Genomic DNA, 20,932 nt, shown 5'->3' with positions numbered 1-20,932 from the left:
AGATACACAATTTGCATTGCAGTGAGCAGTTATGCAATGCCACTGAATACATTTTATCTATCATCCTCTTAGTCTTTTGCAATCTTCCCACAGTAATGTCATGTGTTCCAACAGAAAACTGTAACAGCATCTCAGGTTTAATAAGTGAACAGTATTACAGGTACAGTGGTACCTTGGGATATGAACTTAATCCGTTCCGTGACTCTGGGCGTATCCCGAGTTGGTCGTAACCCGACGCAAATTTCCCCATAGGGTTCAATGTAAATCCGGTTAATCCATTCCGCCCTCTGAATTTGGTCACACCCCGAAGCAAATTTTCCCATAAGGTTCAATGTAATTACTGTTAATCCGTTCTGGCGTCCGCGGACCACGCGTCAGGGGCGGGAAAACAGCCGGGCGCCGCGTGGCGGGAAAACGACCAGGTGCGGCGTGGCGGGAAAACGGCCAGGTGCGGCGTGGCGGGAAAACAGCCGGGCGTGGCGCAGCGGGAAAACGGCCGCAGACCACTTGTCAGAGGCGGGAAAATGGCCGCGGACCACGTGTCAGGGCGGAAAAATGGCCATACCCCGAGGCGGAGTTCGCACATCGAGGTAAATTTTTGCGGCCGGAGCTGGTCGTAACCCGAAAAGTTCGTTAGTAGAGGCGTTCGTATCCCGAGGTAGCACTGTAGTCCTCGTTTAATGTCCACTCATTCAGCCACCCATGAATGAGGGGTTCTTATGACGGGTCCTCATAGTTGCAGCTGTTGCAGCATCCCTGAGGTCACATGATCGTGATTTGGGTGCTTGGCAACCGGCTCACAATTATGATAGTTGCAAGGTCCCAGTCACATGATCACCATTGCGATCTTCACTGCTGGCTTCTGACAAGCAATGTCAATGGGGAAGCTGGCAGGAGGTCACAAATGGTGATCATGTGACCGCAGGACATTGAGACCATGCAGGATTCACCTAATGATGGCAACTGGAACTTCCAGACTGCTGTTGTAAGTCAGTGCACTCATGTGACGTTGTGCCTTATGACTGCGTCACTTAGTGATGGAGTTCCCGGTCCCAATTACTTTAGGTAAGTGAGGACTGCCTATACTGTTGAATAACGTTACATCCCACCATCTGCATCCATTTTTGTCTATAGAGATGCATGCCATATTTAGTAGCCTTTCCTTAGCTATTAAAAATAAAGAAACAAAACTTACAAAAATGTAAATATAATAAAAATAAAAACATGCACACCTCAGAATTATCCATAGCTTCTTTCAGTTTCTGAGCATGCAGATTGACTGCCTGGACAGCAGCTTCCTGGAGAGTAATTGCTTGCAAAGTGATACGAGAGGTGCTATTCAAAGCCCTTTCCAAGGATGCTGCAAGTGCTGGGAAGGGAAAGATAAAAAACTATGATTAATTTTACAGATCATTCACCTCACATAGTTTAATTTAGTCTTCCAGTTTAGTTTTAATATCTTTTTTCATGGTTCCCTTCAAATTAGAACAAACAAGGATCTGGCATTTGACTATAATTTTTCATGAAATGCAGACCTGGAGGTATGTTTAGACAAGTCAAGACCAGAAGCCAGATTTAAATGTTTAAAGTTGACTGTCCATTCTGACTTATCTGCAAGCACTTAAAAGTTCCAGATTCACTCATCACGGCTTTGCATTTATGGGGTACTTTTTCTAGACACTGGTCCATGACCCTAAATTGTATTTTGGTGCACAACTTTGCAACCTCATGGGAAGCAATAAGGATTAAACTAAACAGAAGGCATACTAAAACAGCCCATGAATCTACTTTTAATCAGAATATCTTTAAATGCTATAAAATGAATATGAACCACATAAATTAATTACCTTTTCAATGGGTGAAATCAAAAATTCCATTAAGGTTTTGTAGAACTACTGGAATCAAAATCATGTTTTTGGAATTGGGTAGAAGTAGCTACACTATCTGCTCACGTACCCTTAATTCTATCTTGTTCTTCTTTCTCTTGTTGTGCTAGACGAGCTGCAACCTCTTCGGGTGGTCTTTCTTTTACAACAGCATCACCACGATGGTGTTCTTTGCCTAAATATAAATGTTTTTAAATACAACACTGAAAGGAAAACCAAGACTAAGCAAAGCTTATTCGTAAGTAAGTGATTTCCTTGTTAGATTTCAATAATGGCCTGTGTGCTGGAAGTGCATTTTGCAGGTATTAGATGTCCTCCTAATACCTGGTTATAAACCAATTAGCAATAAGAGTTTAATAACTATGGAATTATGCCTTCAGTCATTCTGATGGCATTAATTCATGCATTAGACAGAAATCTTGAAATTATAGTGTAAACAACAGGGACTCACATTTCTGCTCACCCTGAAAATAGCATGAAGAGAAGCTGAAGCCTTAACCCTCCCCTGGATCTGGGGAGACAGCGGCAAAACCTATGCACTGACACTGAGCTCTGTAGAACTTAGTACAAGCATGGGAAAACTTCCAACTACTTTTAACTCCAGAGTAGAGAAAGAGACAGGAGTTGCTCTTTTTGATGATGGATTTTCCTCTGGATCTTAAAATAAAATTTGGGCCTGTGTTTTGGTAGTGGAAACTGAAGTATCTTGGAGCAATTTGATCAGCTAGTGCCAAAATGAAATTCTGTTTGCACCTCAACTCCAAAATTGAGAACACAGAGGCACCATTTAAAATTGGGGATGGTGGCTGCCTGGGGGGGAAAGCCTTACAAAACATAATATTCATCCAAGAAAACATATTAAAAACTAGTAACAGAGAAAGCAAAATCCTGATAACCACAAATTTTGGTTTATTACCAATCAATAGCAGTGGACCACAATAACCTTTATGGACACTACCATAACCTGCAAACATATTCCTTTTCGTTCTCCTGGACTTTGATTTAAAATCTGGTAAGGCCAGAAGAAATCAATGAAATTGCTTCAAGGTAAGATCCTACCTACATACCATCCTCAATTGACCAATTCTTTATCTAGATAAAAGAGTAAACAGCATTCTTTGTTATCTGTACTGAAACTGATGCTCTTATTATCATCTAATTTCAAAGAGAAATTGAAACACATTCATTCAGTTAAGAAAGTACCCATCTCGGAAGGAGGGAGAGAAGTACATAAAGATTTAACTCTTAAATCTCTATTTCCTTATGGCATCTAAGTACTATGACAAAGAAGTTTTTTCTCAATAAGATTTCATTAAAGAGAGATTTAAAAATAGTTACACAAGCAGTTAAGTACAGTGAAATTATAATATATTCATGTTAAGTGGTTCTAAAGGAGAAAATAAAGAGGTTGAGGCAAGCATTATCAAGAAAGACAGTCTCTTGGAAATAAAAAAAAAAGAATAACAACAAAGCTTTCTAAGAACAGTATTTATATTTTATACTTTGTCAACTCTGCATTATACCACTAAAGCTTTCCAAAAAATCTTCAAGGGTTATTTTATTGAGAAAGGTATTTTTTCACACTCAAATTTTAAACTGAACAACAATAAACAAGTTGCCTCACCCCAATAATATATTAAGAATCTAAAATAGTACATGCCTATATTTTTCATTAATGTTTCTTAAAATCAAAGATTAATACTGTAGAAATATGTAATATTATTTAATATAATTTAATATAATATTAAAATAATAATAGAAATATGTAATAGCAATAATGGAACTAGGAACTATAGAACTGAAGAGAGATGTTAACTTTTTGTTAACAAAACTTAATTGTTTTGTTCTACGTTGGTCTTTGACTGAAATAAACTTTGACTTGACCTGAAGAGGGATGTTCACTTCATAATCAAAATACAGTTTTGTCACTTCCTACACAAAACTAACAATAATTTTATGACTTTTTTCCCCCTTACATTGTACCTGCATATGTAAATCAACTGTTTTTGGGTGATTACTAAAAGCAGATGCTAGAAGCTGCTGTAAAGAAATTCTGAATTGTCATCAAATGACAATTCCAGAGTCATAAAAATTAATCACCTTAAATCAATTGATGCATCTTAGATATGGGACATAATTATCAACTCTCGATATCACTAAACGTCTCAAGGAAGTAAGCACAATAAATAACAAAATATTAAAAGTGGTTATACACAAGTTGCAGAATAAAATACTAAACAAGACATTTGTCAAACAATGGAGGAATTCTTGCCTCAAAGAGATGGCAGGAATCTTGACAGCATCCACACATAATGGGTCTAGCTCTGAATTTCCATAATTGTTTTTGTTTCAGAATTTTGCAGATAAACAGACAATACCTAAGTCAGGAGGTTTTTGCTTTCCTTCAAAATGAACGTGACTTTTGTTGCATTCCTCCTCCTCCTGCATTCCTGGAGCTGGAACTGATAATGCTTCACCTGTTGCTGAGATTATGTGAGCGACTTCTGAGCCTGCTGTAAATATTGATGATAAATAGACTTAAGGGGTTGGATGCTAAATGACTGAACTATTTCTTGTGGATGTGATTCCAAAAGTTAACAGTCAGGTCATTATCTTTGCCAAGATTTCTTTTAAACTTAGGTAGTATTGATTCCATCTTAACTTAATTCTCTTATATGCTTTTTTGATTGTTTTTTCTTTTTCTTACTGTTTTTACTAATTGCATTCCTTCTTTATGCTATGTCATGTACCTACGACCTATGGTCACAACGAACTGACTGACCTGTAAACATATACAAAGACCCCCATCCATAATTATTACATGCCACTGCTACTACCACTCCTTCTTTGCTTCAAGCAGGACTCTGGAGCCTCCTCCAAAGTCCTACTTGAGACAGAGAAGGAGCTAGCTTCTGACACTGTGAAAAGCTTGCAACAAATTATTCAAATCCAAAGGCAGTCTTTTTAAAAAAAATATTCCAACTGCTATCATAAATGGCATCCTAATAGAACAAACCAAGTGCTTTAAATATCAAGGTATCATCTTTCATTCCTTTTCCATATGGAAGCAACGAATAGGCAAAGCCTTATCTTGTGCATAGAGAATTCAAATGTAATAACCAGATAGGTTAGTTGTAAAGGCAACACATTTTTTCCAATGGCAATTAAACTTTTTAGAGCTAAGGTAATCTAATTTTTACTCCATGGTGTGCAATTCTGCCTTTATTAATATATAATGTCCCATGCTTCTTGATTCATCTCTAATGTTTTATTGCAACTTTAAACTAGGAGCTCCTTCTAAAAGCTGTTTGCATGTGAAGTTGCCACCTGAGATACTGATTGAAATTACATTTTGGGAGCAACTCTTTAGACCAACTTGTTCCTGGAGAAAAATTCAACTCCTCCTGTAAAAAGCCATAGAAAATTATCTTTCCTGTTGTGGCCTATCAGTCCAATTACCAATAGCAACTGGTTTGGAGCAAGCTATTTCTGAAATAAAGCAACATCTTTTAGATCTTGATTTACAAACTGGCAGATCCAATGTTCCAAATTATAACTGACAGAATTTATATCTCAATCTTTTTGCTATCCCTAACTATTTTAAGAAACCTTCCCCCTCATGCTGAAAAGTATTCAAATTAGCGAGATTTAATGCCCTGCCACCAAACTTGTGGAAGGGCAGTTTAAAATATTTCCCAATGAGATCATAACTGCATATGCTCAGAAATAGCTGAATCAATAACTCATGTTCTGTTGTACTGTCCCTTACATCAAGATTGGCTATTGATTCTGATATACCCCCTTTGTTGGTGAGTATAAGGGTTAGTCTGAGTGTCAAGACTGTACACTTTTTATTAGCAGGTTTCTCCACTGATATTTCTAAATTTTCTTCTATTGTAGCTGCTATGAGAAGACAATGGGTTTACTTTGTTTAGGCCTGGAGTGCCTGGATGTTTGGGGATCTAAAAAGATATCCAATGCTATTTATTCTCTTACTGCTGCTGTTTATATATACATATAAAATACTTTATTTAATTTAATCTATTTAATCTATTATATATTATTTTTCCTTGTCTTAATTTATTCAATTAATCCCACAAATATCTCTTTTCTTTTTTCCTTTTAATTTCTTCTTTGACCATAAATACATAAATAAATAAAATAATTTTCTGAAGATTCCTGGTTCTTGTATTTACTATATAATACTTTTAACCTTTTAACCATTTCATACATAAAATATTTTTTGAAGTAATATTTTGACAGCAGAAGTTATCAGCAAGCACTGAATATAAAAGAATAGGCAGGTGTTAATACTCTCAAAATAAAAATAGATTTTCAAAATAACAATTAGTTTCAATATCTAAAAATGTTACATCTTTTATAAATAGGATGGTCCTGCCCAGTTGGTTTTTTATGGCAATAGTCTGTTGTTACCTTCTTTTTCTTCACTAGTGGCTGAAGGAATATCTGTTTTGCTCTTTGGAGATCTGGCAGCTGGTTGTTTAGATTCTTTCATTACTTCTGCTACAGAAGAGATCTTTAATGGAGCTGACTGTATCTGTGGGAGTAAACATTTAGTTCCATTAGTTAGTAGGTTTTCTGGTTGTAATTTTAATCTTTCCATTTGTGCTTTGCCATCATGGAGACTGGTAAGATGTTCCCACCTCACAGAAAAAAAAATTTCCTTTTGCCTTCCCAGTACCTCATGACATAACTTTACCATGAATTTCATCTCAGCTGTGAAATAAACAAAGTTCACTAGGAAAGAATTTCATTTTCAAGGGCAAAAACTAAATCCTAAAGTTAAAACAAGCTAAAAGCTAACAAGCTAAGAAAATTATCAGAAGCCAGAAAAGCCTTTAACCAATGCTTCATTAAGGGGATTCTTAAAAACACAAAATCTTTTTGAGGTAATTCTAGAAAAAAATGGTATTCTGAATAGTTAGGGGGTTTGAATTACATATTAATAATGCATTCAAAATTCTAAGCATAATTTAAAATTGGGGAAACAAAGCATATGCTACTTCAGGAAAAGGAGAAACTTACTGGTTTCTTTGGTGTTGAATTATAAGGAAGAGGACCCAATACCATATCAAACAAGTTGCTGGAATAAGGGATTGTCTTCTCTACATTTTCTCGGAAGCGTGGGTCATAATTTGCATATAAAATAGTTCCACCTATTCCTCCACCAACAAACAAAACACTGGCACCAATTATTTTCCCTGCAGAGACACTGTTTAAACAAGAAAATAAACACGAATGTTTTTATGTATGTAATTTAAAAAAAACCCAAAGAAAGAAGAATATCAGATCTGTGTTAGAAAGTTTTACTCTCCTCCAAATGTCTTCCTAGGTTAACTTGTTAACAAGCAAAAATTCTTAACTGTCTACATGGGATTATCAACATCATATATCTTTGCATGTATATGAGAGAAATGTCAAACTCCTATAAACCATGACATAAACATAATTCCCAATAATGTATAAAATATAACCCAGTATATTATAACTAAGGCTGGACTTGAAGGCAAAAAAGAGCTTGGGAGCAAGCAGGACACCAATGTAGCAACTATCAGTAATTCCTCAAAGCAGCTGCTCTCTGCAACATCAGTACAATGCAAGGAAAAGCTGCTTTTTCCCCTTCTTTCTCAACTTAATATACACATAACAAGCAATCTGTGAATGGAGTTTCCCCAAACACAATTTATGAGTAGTCACAGGAAAGGATTGGCTGTTCTACAAAAGCAGTAAGAAATGTAATTGTTGCCCCTAACAGAGCTTTTGCATTTCCCTGGTTCTTCTAAAATAGGTTCTTCTAACATTTCTATCAGAAGTTCTTTTGCGTTCCTTTGCAGAAGTTCCTTAAAGGGCATCAGCATGACAGTAAATATAAATTGCCTTCTATAAAAACAATGCAATTTTCATATTTCAATACTGTAAATCAAGAGATTAGATAAGATTTGGAAAAATATATTTCCAAGAAGACATTATTACTGTCCCTAACATGTTTAAAAAGCATATTTCTCCTTTAAGTGAAAATATTCAATAAATGGAAAAATAAGAATGTCATTACAAAAAACATTTACTAGTTTCTAATCTTATTTCTTCTAAATTAAATTACAATATTCCACAAAGTAACCTGAAGGTAACTTTAAATAGACCTTTATGAAAATTCAGAGTATCAAGAACAGAATTATGCTATTAAGATATAAATAAATATTATGGGATCACACGTTTGTTCTATCATTAGCTATAACCTTATCATAAAAGTTCTGTATATATATTATCTGTATATATATCTGTATATTATACACACATATACACATACACATACACTACACACACACAACATATATATGTGTGTGTGTGTGTGTATGTATATGTATATGTATGTGTATTACTATACAATATCTGGTTATACTTTCAATGAAGGACAATTTAACACCTCCCCCATAATCTCATCCATTATTTTCAAATTGATATTCCCAAGAGAGGTATTATCAAAACGTTAAAAAAACCCAATAAAATTAAAAATCAAGACTTCAGCTGGTGTTGAAATCTAAAGTGAAGGAGAAAAAAAAAAAATCCCAGAGCAGGGAATCCCATTATCTAGCTAGAAATCAAATTGTATATGAAATGTGAAGGCTAGCTTTCCCAAGAGATATATAATAATGTTGGAAGGATGATTACAATTAGTTTTAGTTAGTCATGCATATCATTTGTTTTGTAATTTTGTTTCTTTTTCTTGTATTCAACAAAAGAGGACACACAAAAATGTGTTTTTAAGCTCCAATGTGCTGTTCCGTCAAGAAAAGGAATACCCTAAATCAGTGTTGTCCAAACTTGGCCACTTTAAGATGAGTGGACTTCAATTCCCAGAATTCCCCAGCCAACACTGCCCTAAATCTCCCAACAATTGTACGGGATGCTCAGAGGAAGGTTCCCCATATCATCTCTAGTGAGAACTAACTGAAAAAGCCTGTTATGGATCTACGTACCCAGGTTCTCCAGATGTAGCATATCCACGAGACAGACGTGAAGAACGGAGTGAACTTTTACTACACAGACAATTCTAAAAAAAATGCAGCATGTTATGAATAATGACTCAATTCAAATTCATTTCATGTAACTTGTGCTTATCGATCTTTAACATTCTGTTTGCTATTACAGCAGCCTTGCAAATAAGTAGTTGTTTATTGCCTTCTGGCCACCTTTACTTCAACTTCTATGAAGTTTATGTATGACATTTTGGTAGCATAAAACCAGAAATAATTTAAAATTATTTTCTGCGACCTGGAAACATTTTTTACTTGCTAGAGGTAGCTATGAAAACAAGAACTTAATCTGATTAAGACATATATGAAGCTTTCCAGATTTCATACCAAGTATTCTAAATAATTTCCATCTCAGATTCAGAAATGTCTCTTTGGCAGTTGTTATTATTGTTAATTTATACCCCTTTTTAAACGCCTTTACATTCAATTGAACTACTACAACACAATCTATATTAGGCTATCCTAATTTTCCCAAGCTTCAAACGGTGCAAAATACAGCATCTAGACTGTCAAACATTACCATGATTATAACACTACCATATTAAAAGATCAAACTAGTTCTCAATTTTTCAGTATCAGTTAAAAGCAGGGTTATATAATTTAAATAACTAGGACCATTTTTTTAACCTTCAAATTTAAACACCTATTTTTAAAAATGAAAACAAGAAAGTTGTTTTTCTGTTGTTTTGTATCACAGAGAAACTTTACGTCAGGAGCAAAAGAAAACAGCCGTATCTTTATTTCTACATCTCATTGAACTGTTGGATAAAAAAGTATGCCCAACCTATTTGTTTTTTCTTCTATAAATGTAGAAAGTAATAATGTTCAATGCAGGAGATAGCAAGTATACAGCTAAACTATAGCTATCAGTTTGGAACCTTCAAATTGTATGATGCCAACACACTTTTCATTGAAGAACACAGAGACTTTTAATTTTTTTTAAGAATATAATTTTTTTTCTTACTTAGAAAAAAAAAATCTATGGGCTGATATGCATATTCTGGATGTTTGCATTCCAAATGGTATTTCAGTTTTGCTGGTTTCATGCACTCATTGGATGGATCTGCATGACAACTTACACAGGATTACCCTGTGGCAAATGATTATGCTACCTGAAACCAAACTACAAATACTCATTGCAATACCTGCAATCCAGTAAGTTTTTAATCTTCTATTCTCACCTGTTCTATCCAGCACATCATTTGAGCTAACTGAATTTAGCTGTGTTTCCAGTAACATTTTTCAACTGTTATTCCATATTCAAGATGAAAATGAGAGTGTAAAAACAAAAAAATCATTTGTTTAACCAAAAGGACATACAAGTAGCTCCTGTGACCAGCAGTTTGGGTCTCTTCTTTCTTTTGGGTGGAGCGGGGGTTACTTTATATATACACAAAACGGTAGACAAGCTGTCATGCACATGCAAAGTAACTTTTTAAAGCCTTAGTTTCAAATGTTTTTATCAGAGGCTTCAGAAAAAAACTCCTTTTCTCTCTGGTCAGAGGGTTTTTTTCCTTTTTTTCTTTTTTACAAGGTAGGCTGTTGACCACACTTAGGGAAATTCTGACTTAAAGTACTGGTTTTATCTATAAAGCACCAAACATCTTATAGTCTGTTTATCTGAGGAATCATCTGCCTCAGTGTATCTGGTGGGGACTCTCACTCCGGTGGGAGGAAAAATGCTGGCGGTGCCTTGCAAAAAAGGAGTCGGGAGCAGTTGCCGGTAAGTGCGAAAAACCACGCGCGCCCGAAAAGGGCGCGAAGCAACGGAAACCCCGCCTCCTGCGCTCACCAGCTGGGCTCTGCTCTAGGAAGGAGGCTCTGGCAAACCACTTCCAAAACAATTGCCTTGAAAACTGCAAGGACTCGTCCAAGCAGTCACTGCAGAGTCGGTAACGACTGAGCGCAGATTTAAAAAAAAAAAATTCTGTTAGCTGCCTAAATATTACTTTGGACGGAAGGGGAAATATGCATCCAATAAATAATTTGCCAATTATATGAGCATGCCACATAATCCTAAATCTACAAAGTGAGATACATCATGCATATAATAAATCCAAGCAATGGCACTGAAACTGTCAACTCTGTTCTTTGTTCAATCAAACTCACCTGTTTGCACTAGTAAGCCCTGGCAAAAGTGAGAAGATTGTTCCCACCCATTTCAAATTACTGAGCCCCCAGTTCACCCTGTGTGTTTAGCCTGGGATCATAGCAGAAGAAGGGTGTTTTATTCTTTCTTGCTGCACTTGCCTTTTGGAATATAATTCCTCCAGCATTTCTCCAAATTTCCAGATGACTGCAACCCTGTTGACCTTTCACAAGGCATTAAAGATCAGGGTTTCTCAACCAGGGTTCCGTGGAATCTAAGGTTCCCTGAGAGGTCACTAGGGGTTCCCTGGGAGATTATGATTTATTTGAAAAATTAATTCAAATTTGGGCAACACACTCTCAGTGATGAGCAGACACTGAACAAAAATCTAGTTAAAACTCTTCCTGAGCTCTCTGGTAGTGCACTGTAGGACTATGTTTATTTGGTTGAATCCATTCTTAATTTTTGATGCAAGATAGGAGAGAACATTGGTAACAGGTGAATGCTATAATGCAGGAAGGGAAGAATATATTGAAGGGGAGGGAGAAGTGCATTTTTCAAGAAATTAAGGGACTTGTCCAACTTAGTCTATGATGTCAGTCTCTCCCTCTCACATCTTTTTCCTGCAGTCTTCCTGTAGTGATTTATCCTGTTATTTTAAATAAATTTCGTACATGTTTAGTCATGTCTGAGGGTCCAATGTGGCGATTTTTGAAGAGGAAGTGTGAGAAAGAGGAGGATTCTAGAACGGACAAAACCGGTAAGTTTAATGATAATGAAGAATTTAAATCTTCTCAGGCATTTCCCTGCACTGGTATATCAACAGACTCCAAAAAAAAAGTCTGTCTTTACAATGAAAGCTATTTATCAATGGATTTTACATGAACTGGTAATCCAACTTGTCCTATTCCATTGTGCTTCATCTGTGGCAAACAACTTACAAATGCAGCAATGGCTCCAGCAAAATTAAAAAGACACTTAACTACAAATCACAGCCATATGACAAGTAAAAGTTCTGATTATTTTAAATGGCTATTGGAATCACAGAACAGAGTAAAGTTTTTGTTAATAAAATGAGAGTCAGTAAAAAAGTCCAAGAAGCAAGTTATTTAGTAGCAGAACTTATTACACAGCAAAGGAAAAGTCACACTTTGGGTGAGAAAGTAATCATGTCAGCATGTAAAATAATAATGGGAAAAAATGCTAGGACCAGATGCAGTACAAGAAATTGAAAAGGTTCCGCTGTCAAACAGTACAATAAGTCAGTGTACTGATGACCTCACATGATGCTGAAGATGTTTTGTGTGATAAACTGAAGAACAGCAGCTATTCCATCCAAGTTGGTGATACCTTCTATCCAAGAATAAATGTCATGTTATGGCATTTGTAAGATTTGTAAATGATGGTGAAATTAAAACTTTTTCTGTGCATGAAATGTGCAAAGGCCAAGATGTATTTAATGATTTGTCTTTATATCTGGAAACAAAAAGTCTGTCTTGGAGGAACTGTGTTGGCATCGGTACTGATGCTGCTCCATCAATGGTTGGCTCCATGAGAGGTTTCATTTCTCTTGTAAGAAAAGAAAATCCTGATGTTGTCACAACACACTGCTTTTTTCACAGAGAGGTGTTGGTGGATGATGCTACAAAAATGGTTAACTTTATTGAACAAAGATCAGTTCACTCAGAATTTAAAAAACTGTGAAAAACTGGACATCTTTCATCACATGAACCAGCTGAACAAGTCTCTGCAAGGTACTGGAGAAAATGTTTTGACTTCAAGTGACAAGATTCTTGGATTTAAAAGAAAATTGAATGTTTGGAAAAATCATGTTGCAAAAGGAAATATTGAAATATTTCCATTGCTGCTTGGGCTTGAGAGTGAGGAAGAATACCAAAAAGTCCCAAATCTGATTGAAAACCACCAGGAAATACTGCAGAACAAAATTGATCAGTACTTTCCCTCCCTTTCAACACAAATATATGACTGGGTAAAGGATCCTTTCCCTGCATCTTCTGCTCAGCTTCAGAACTTCACTTTGAAGGAAGAGGAAGAACTTTGTGTGTTGCAGTCTTATTGTACACTCAAGATGAGATTCACTGATCTTCCCATGGACAAGTTCTGGATTTCTGTGAAGAGTATCCTGCCATTCATAGGAAGGCATTGAACATTTTGCTAGAGTTTTCAATTTCTTACATGTGTGAGCAAGTTTTTTTTAATTTAACAAGCACCATAAGCAAAGACAGAAATCGTCTTATTTCAGTTGAAGATGAAATCAGTGTGTGCTTATCTCAACTTTAGCCCAGAATTGAGTATTTGTGCAGCAAAAAACAAGCACAGATTTCACATTAAAAAGATAAGTTTTATTCTTTATTTTTAGTTTAAGAACACTGTTAATCAACATATACAGGCCTACACATGAAACAAATATAATAAATTTGTAACTTCTGGCCTATGTTTGAGCCTGAATGTGCAGGGGTTCCCCAAGGCCTGAAAAATATTTCAAGGGTCAAAAGGTTGAGAAAGGCTGACAAAGATGTTCCCACACACATTCAGACTGGGAGGTTGAGAGAACACTGTTAATTGGTTGTTTACTTTCTGTTTTAGTCATGAAGTGAATTTTTTTAACCCCTGGCATGTGTTATATTTTGTGTTTTTTTGTATACTGTTTTATAAACTGTTATTATCCTTTTGATTTTAACCTTTGAATGCTACCTAGAATCTCCTGGGTGAGATGATTGGCTAAATAAATCTATCCACAAACTTGAACACATTTAGGAAAAAAAATCTATTACAAAGGCTCAATATAAAGTACAGTGGTACCTGTACTTACGAACTTAATCCGTTCCATGACTCTGATCGCAAGTCGAATTGGTCGCAAGTCGAGGTAAATTTTTCCCTAAGGTTCAATGTAAATACGGTTAATCCGTTCCGCCCTCCGAATGTGGTCGCACCCCGAAGCAAATTTTCCCATAAGGTTCAATGTAATTACCGTTAATCCGTTCTGGCGTCCACGGACCACGCATCAGGGGCGGCAAAGCGCCCCTGCACCGTGCGGTGGCAAAACGCCCGCGCGCTGCGCATCAGGGGCAGAAAAGCGCCCATGTGCCACACGGCGGGGCGGCAAAACGCCCATGCACCGTGCGTCAGGGGCGGAAAAGTGCCTGCGCGCCGGACGGCGGGGCGGTAAAACGCCCGCGTGCCACGTGCCAGGGGCAGAAAAGCGCCCGCGCGCTGCGCAGTGGGGCACAGCGGGGCAGCAAAACGCCCGTGCGCTGCGGGGCAAAAAAAAGCCCACAGACCACGTGTCAGGGGCGGAAAAATGGCCGCAGACCACGTGTCAGGATGGAAAAATGGCCGCGGACCACGTGTCAGGGTGGAAAAATGGCCGTACCTCGAGGCAGAGTTCACACATCGAGGTAAATTTTTGGGGCCGGAGCTGGTCGTATCTCGAAAATTTCGTAAGTAGGGGCGTTCGTAAGTAGAGGTACCACTGTACTATAAGTAATTATAATGAAAGAGAATAGACCCTGCTGAAAAGCTTACTATCTAAAATGCATGAAAAAAAAACCCCTCCATGATGGTGCTGTAGCTGCATCAGCTGTTCTTGGAGATTGGACATACAATACGAGATATATTTTCAAATTTCATTTAAGCAAAAGTGTGGACAGAGAAGTATGGGGTTCTGGAGGCTATGAATGCAAGAAAAAAGGATAAAAGAATGAAACAGAAGATACTACTGGAGGAAAGAAGAGACTAGGAACTGAATTAAAATAGGAAAAGGTACAATAAAAATAACAAGGAATCAGCTCAGACAAAGGACTTCTGGGGAAGAAATGGTGGATTGAAAATGGCTCTGTGAAAAGTGGAGCCAGTGACCATGATGGAATGAAGAGCTGATGAGTGAAGCTCTTCGATAATTCCTCTCTGGACAAGGAGAGGACCTGAGATTGCCCACATGCGCTCCATACAACTGCTCCTTGCGAGGAGACCACAAGATAGCAGTCTCCATTGGGTTTAGAGCTCTGGGAGACAAGGGAATAGCCAACTTGCTCAAACTGTGGCTGGCGCCTTTGAAAGGACACTAAGTTTGCATACTTCCTTTTCTAATCACTTTCAGAAATCGCTTGTTAACTGATTTTCAACTATTAGGAACCTTTGGATTGACAGGTTTTACAGCACTGGGTGAGTTTCCTTCAATACTTAGCGAAAGAAGTTTTAAATACAAGTTTATAGACATAATTTTGTGTGTGTGTGAATAGCAAAAAGGTGATTAAAACTTTGATTTTAGAAAATTATAAATGGTCTAAGGGTCCAGATAAATTTGAAATAAGATTTTGGAATTAATTATAAAGAATACTTCCTGTGGGAAAATGCTTTCGTTTTGAATTCTTTAAAAAAATTAATAAAACTTTAAAAATTTGACAGTAGAGGGAACTAGTGTTTCCCTCTAGGAACTAAAGGGAAATTTGAACTACAAGGAACTATAGATTACAATTAAAGAAGAACACTCAAGCTCAACTTACAAATACAGAATGAAGCAAAATATTTTAACAATGGACATAGTGAAGGATATTTTTGAACAATGGACCCAGAAGTTAATTTTAAGACTGTGTTTAAAAGATGTTATGGAAGAGGAAAGACGAGACTGATTTGAAAGTGGATTTAAAAATGACAGGCTACAAGAATGACAGGAAAAAGATGTTTTACTGGACATTCAAAAGAAACTTGCTGATGTCTTAATAATTAAAAGGGATATGCAAATAACAAACCAAAAGAATGACCTGGGTAATTTTCCTATATTGGATTTATAAGAGGCTTGTTAAAGCTTTGAACAATTTTGTGAGAAGGGACAAAGAAAAAATGAAAAGAAATAAAGTTCTAGGACATTATTTAAAGGGACTAAAGATCAAGATTGTTAGAAGTAAAAGGAAGGAATATAAAGATTATTTATTTGATCAAGGTTAAAATAGATATACTGTTATCTCTGGTAGGCCTTAATGACTTTTGCTGACATCAGGACTGAAATGCCGAGGCTTTATGGATTTATTTATAGATAAGAGATAGGATGGGGAAGAGATCATTTGCTGTATTTTAAGACAAGGTGATAGATTACTAAAATTGTTTATACTTGTTGTGATAAAGGGGGAAGTCATTTCTTTACATATTTCTTTTCTTTTTCTTGGCTATATTCTTATTTTTTCTTTCTTTTTTATTTTTCTTTCTCTTTTTTCTTTTCTGCACCTTCTATTTTTTCTTTTTATTCTTTTTTAAAGTTTGTATTAGTTTTTATTGCTGTAATTGTAATTTTAATAAAATTACTATTAAAAAAAAGGAATTGGCTCAGCAAATAATTTGCTTAGCAAAAGATGTGAAAATCAAAGAAGAGGCACAATTATTTTTCATAACCATTTTTCTCTGACAGAGAAAAGGACTTATTTTTTTAAGGCAATAAAGCTTTGTAAAACAGAGTTTTAAAATATTTGTGTTAAGAACAGAATGCTATTCATCAATCACTTTGGATTTGTTAATGTTGCTGCTGCTACCACTTTCTTGAGTAAATAATTGGAAATGGAGAGTCAACAAGAGACTGGAGACTTCAGCTGCCAGCAGTACTTCTCCTTCAAGTCACACAAGAATCATAGTCATCTGCAGCCCCCATGGCTTTGTGCTTTGGGCTTGGAGGTGGGACAGATCATACTGCCCCCTCCCCCACGATCTACTGCAGGCACTGGAAATGCTCATCCTGCAGGGCCTGATGACACTATTCAGTGACCTCCATATGGTGTGCTGTTGCTCAATCCAATGTGGGTGTTGTACAACACAACTATTGCAATTCTTCAGTGAAGCAGTGCAGTGCTCAACAAATAGTACTAAAGCAATTTAATAGTTATCCCATGTTTCCAGTGTTGCCTTGGAATTTAAATGGGAAATTTTGTGTAGGAACAGAAAAACTGTCATTGCAGTAAAGCAATAAAATGCTTCAAGCTGTTTTGCCACTCTTCTACAGGATCAATTACCCTACTCAGATTATTGCAGCAATGGTACCTGTTGATTCATGTCAAAAAAGACCTGCATAGCCCTATATACACAACAATGGTAGAGAATGACCAGCCATGTAAAGTTTAACTATTTTTACAAACATATGTGGCATACCTACAAGTTGTTTGCAGAACATGGTATTCCATGAAACATAAGTTAAGAAGTACTGTAGTTAACTGTAGTTACTAAAATTAGAACTGAAAGCCCTCATGGTTTATTATAAAACTAAGAATTGGAAAGCACTTAAATAAAGAGCTCATGTATATAATAACAAAAAGCCATGAACAAATAGAAGAGAAAATATTCTTCTAAGCAGTTTTCTTCTTAAATAATATTGACACACTTAATATAAGGCAGATACAGAAGCTCAGATGCACAAGTTACTACATCTTAGCCCTGTGGTAGAAAAATTGAAACAGGGAGTAATATCTCTTAAGCTTGAAGAATGGAAGGATATGGGCTTATAATGAATAATAAACCAATATTAAAATTCAGGGAGTAGAGGGCTGAGGGCAATAGTGGGCAGGAAAATGATGTAAAATGGATATGGCTACACCGACTATGGTTTTAAAACTGTTAAGCTATAATAACTATAGTTGTATTCTCTGCCTCAAACTGAGTAGAAACCATGCTGCCAAATTTCAGCAGCAGAGTTAGAGAAGGCTTCAGAGGTTAAAGAAATAAAAATCAGAGACCAGATGCATCAGAGTTGCCTGCCTGTGATGCAAGATTTCTAACTGAATAATTCTTTTTATATTGGATTCAGGATATTTTGTTTTTTGTACATTTCTGATGTTCAAGATTTTTAAAATTTGAAAGCTACAAACCATGTTAATATAGAAGCATGATGTGTATCATATTATAAAGATCCTATAACACCTATACTGTGTAGAATCCATCTTAATTTTAGGTGATTTTTAAAATCTTCAAGCTCTAAAAAGTCTCTCTCAAGGGCCACCCTATTCAAGTCTGCAAGCACTAAATTTTATGTTAGAGATTTCACAACACTATAGATATAGTGGGTGGATAATAGAGACTTAAAAGTTGACATACAGTAATGCTGAAATAAATGATATTGTGGTTATGATTAATAAATACCATTATTTAAAAATAATAACTAAATATAGTATAAATAGATTTAGATGCAAACCAGGTTTTTTTCTGTTATAATGTCCAAAGTCTTTTATTTGGCCTCACTGCTATCTACTTTGAGGAGGCAGCTCAGGTTTCATTTCAGACAACTTTCTTCATGTTGCTTCTTAAATGATAAATACAATCTGATAACTTTTTCTAAAATGTACTAGATATTTGATATTTTTAACAGATTACTGTGAGCCAACCTGAACAGCAGCATCTATAAGCCATGATGATGTCAAAATGACCATACATGCATGATTATGTGATGACATGTGTTACATCATTTGCATGATGACAACTTGTGCATCATGACATTTCCCACCTGCCCCTCATGAACTAAAAAACAGGGTATAATTGCTAACAATTAAACTCCAAAAGGAAAGCAAGCTGGTGTAACATTACATGTTCCAAAGATACAACTGATTAGAATTCTAAGATATTCTAAATGAGCAAAGAATGGAATAAAGTAATGCCGTAAAGGCTTACTTTGCAACTAAACTCACACACTGGATGTTTTTTCAGTACTAGGAGCAGGTTGTGGAATATGCTAAATCGAACTGTGGCTTCAAAAGTATGTGCTGAATGCATTCAAATCACCTCTACCTGTTTCACACCCTTTACATGAAGGAGCAGGTCTTCCAGATTATATGGCTTACTGCACTCTCTCTCTTCCTAAAAAGCAAACACTGAGAGCAATATGTAATTTAAAAAAAAAAATTTCAAACAAGGTCATGTCCTTCTATGTTATTGGAAGGACTGTGCCTATAAACCTCTGACTGGCATGGTGGCTGGATGCTACTCAACTGCCTCTCACGACAATACAGTAGAGGAAGTCCGGGAATACCGAGAGCTTCCTGGAGTTACAGGCCATGCTCCGAATTAGAGGTGACCCAAGGAGCCTACCAGCCCCAGCAGCCTTCTTCCAGTGACCGTGCCCACCACCTAGCAGACAACTGAGAGTGACAATATCCGGCCGGCGCCTGACCGTGCGTTCTCACAAGCATTTCCAGGCTCTGATCATTCTTACTACGCCTGTCACAGAAGTAGTAACTGCAAGCCGAAGCAGCAGAGAAGTTCAGAGCCGCCTCCCTAGGAAAAAGTGCACCAGCCCGCACTGCCTGATGGGAAGCGTGGGCTTAATTTAAACGCGCACCACGCGAACTGGCCGTATCCCACCGGCGTTTCTCCGCTCGCCCTCTTCCTGCAACTTGCAGGCAACCGAGTAATTCCCACGTACTGTTTTTCCCTCACGGCCGCGGCTAAGCCATGCTGGAGCTATGGGGCCTCTCCCGTTTCCCCTGCCAATTTGTTACGAGAAGTAGGCGCCGTGACGAAAAGCTGCAACTGGGATCGGAGCAGGGCCTGAGGCTTCAGCTCTCGTGTTGCTCACCTGAGCCGCTGTGCTCCCCACGCGCTGACAGACCCGCAACATGATGCCAAGGACGGACCGCAGAAGCTAAGATAGGGTTGCGAGCCGCCGCCTGTCTGCCCCCTCAGCGGCAAACGCGCAGGGGCCCGTCAGAGAGGGAGGAGGAGCTTGTATTTACCAATCAAAATAGACCAAACGGCGAATATGCAAATATCCTCCCCTTTCTTACAGAGACTATCATGGCGGCCAATTGGACTATAAGCGTCATCAGCCACGCGCACTAAAAAACTCAGAATGAGTCGCTCTTGGTCCTGAAGAGAAGGAACGGTTTTGGCGCCATGTCTGGGATCTGCTATCTGGGTGGGAACCCTAGAAACTGCACGAAGATGTGTGCATGTTCTTTCAAATTAAAGAAAGAATAATATGAATAATGCAATTTTAATTTTTCACTATTTAAATTGTTGCTCTAATGAAAATATGACCTGTCGATTTCAATAGCCTTGCAAAGTCTGCTGTTGTATGGGAGGGGAGCAAGAAATAAAACGCGAAACAATGCTATATTGGAATAATTATTATTCCAGCATAGCGTTTTCATGGAAGTTATAACAAAAATCAAATAATTAAAATGAATATAGTAGATAAGCTCAACATCACAAAACATAAGAGCAGTACAGTGTCAACCAGTTAATACTGTTAAAGATATAAAAAGTATGCCAGCTTGCATGGTTCAGTCAGGGACATAGTTTGTTCAATTTAGGTTGTCTGAACCCCATAAAATGTTATTGCTCTTCCCCTGCTCCTTTTTTATATTCTATGCCTTAAAAAAATAAGTATCTGGCACTGGGATAACAATCTTCCTCTAACCCCAAGTCAAATATGTCTAAATAATGTTATTATTATTGTTCCCTATTTGTTGACACAGCTGCTAGCACATCAACTGCCTCTTCTGCAATTTTTAATTGTTCAATAGGTATAGCATCTGAACCTGGTACTTTCCTATTTGATCTATTTTGTCTCTTGGACTTCTCTTTCCAGCAGAGCTGATTCCTGGATATAAATGTTTCTGTCATTCTATAATCCCATTGTAAAGGTTTTCAGTATAACACTTTGATCTTTTTGTTCATTTGCTTCTATTAGATCTCTTCCATTGTTACTCTTTTAGATCTCCCATGATTACTACCTTAGCTGTAGATTTTCCTATGATATCTTTGATCTTTTAAAAAAATACATTTCATTTTTCTGTTTATTTTCTTCTGGTGGGTAAAATTTATAATTGTGATATCTTTTTTTATCCCTTCTAGCTGAATGTTGAAATTCTGTGTCCCTTGTTGCCCAAGACTTATCTCTTTTTTCC

General features: G+C 36.9%; 1 protein-coding gene across 4 annotated transcripts in view; it reads right to left on the bottom strand.

Moving 5' to 3' along the window:
• Nucleotides 1-19,755, bottom strand: part of IMMT (inner membrane mitochondrial protein) — a 42,832-nt gene extending 23,077 nt beyond the window's left edge. For 2 of the 4 annotated variants that reach the window (XM_007440725.4, XM_007440726.4), the window contains exons 1-7: nt 19,600-19,755; nt 8,885-8,958; nt 6,933-7,119; nt 6,321-6,444; nt 4,265-4,399; nt 1,957-2,061; nt 1,233-1,369 (exon numbers count right to left, since the gene is read on the bottom strand). In XM_007440725.4, the coding sequence (XP_007440787.1) occupies nt 1,233-1,369; nt 1,957-2,061; nt 4,265-4,399; nt 6,321-6,444; nt 6,933-7,119; nt 8,885-8,958; nt 19,600-19,641 (804 nt within the window). In that variant the 5' untranslated portion in view covers nt 19,642-19,755. The remainder of the gene's footprint in view (nt 1-1,232; nt 1,370-1,956; nt 2,062-4,264; nt 4,400-6,320; nt 6,445-6,932; nt 7,120-8,884; nt 8,959-19,599) is intronic. The other 2 variants (XM_007440727.4, XM_007440728.4) reach the window with 1 other exon arrangement.
• Between the last annotated feature and the right edge of the window lie 1,177 nt (nt 19,756-20,932).

Source organism: Python bivittatus, unplaced genomic scaffold (genome assembly GCF_059951505.1).
Source record: "Python bivittatus isolate LINGU-HERP-01145 unplaced genomic scaffold, Pbiv_v1 ctg000000_np1212, whole genome shotgun sequence".
In the NCBI taxonomy this organism is placed as follows: domain Eukaryota; kingdom Metazoa; phylum Chordata; class Lepidosauria; order Squamata; family Pythonidae; genus Python; species Python bivittatus.
Note: the sequence above shows the minus strand (reverse complement) of the source record. Positions and strands in the feature narration are given on the sequence as shown.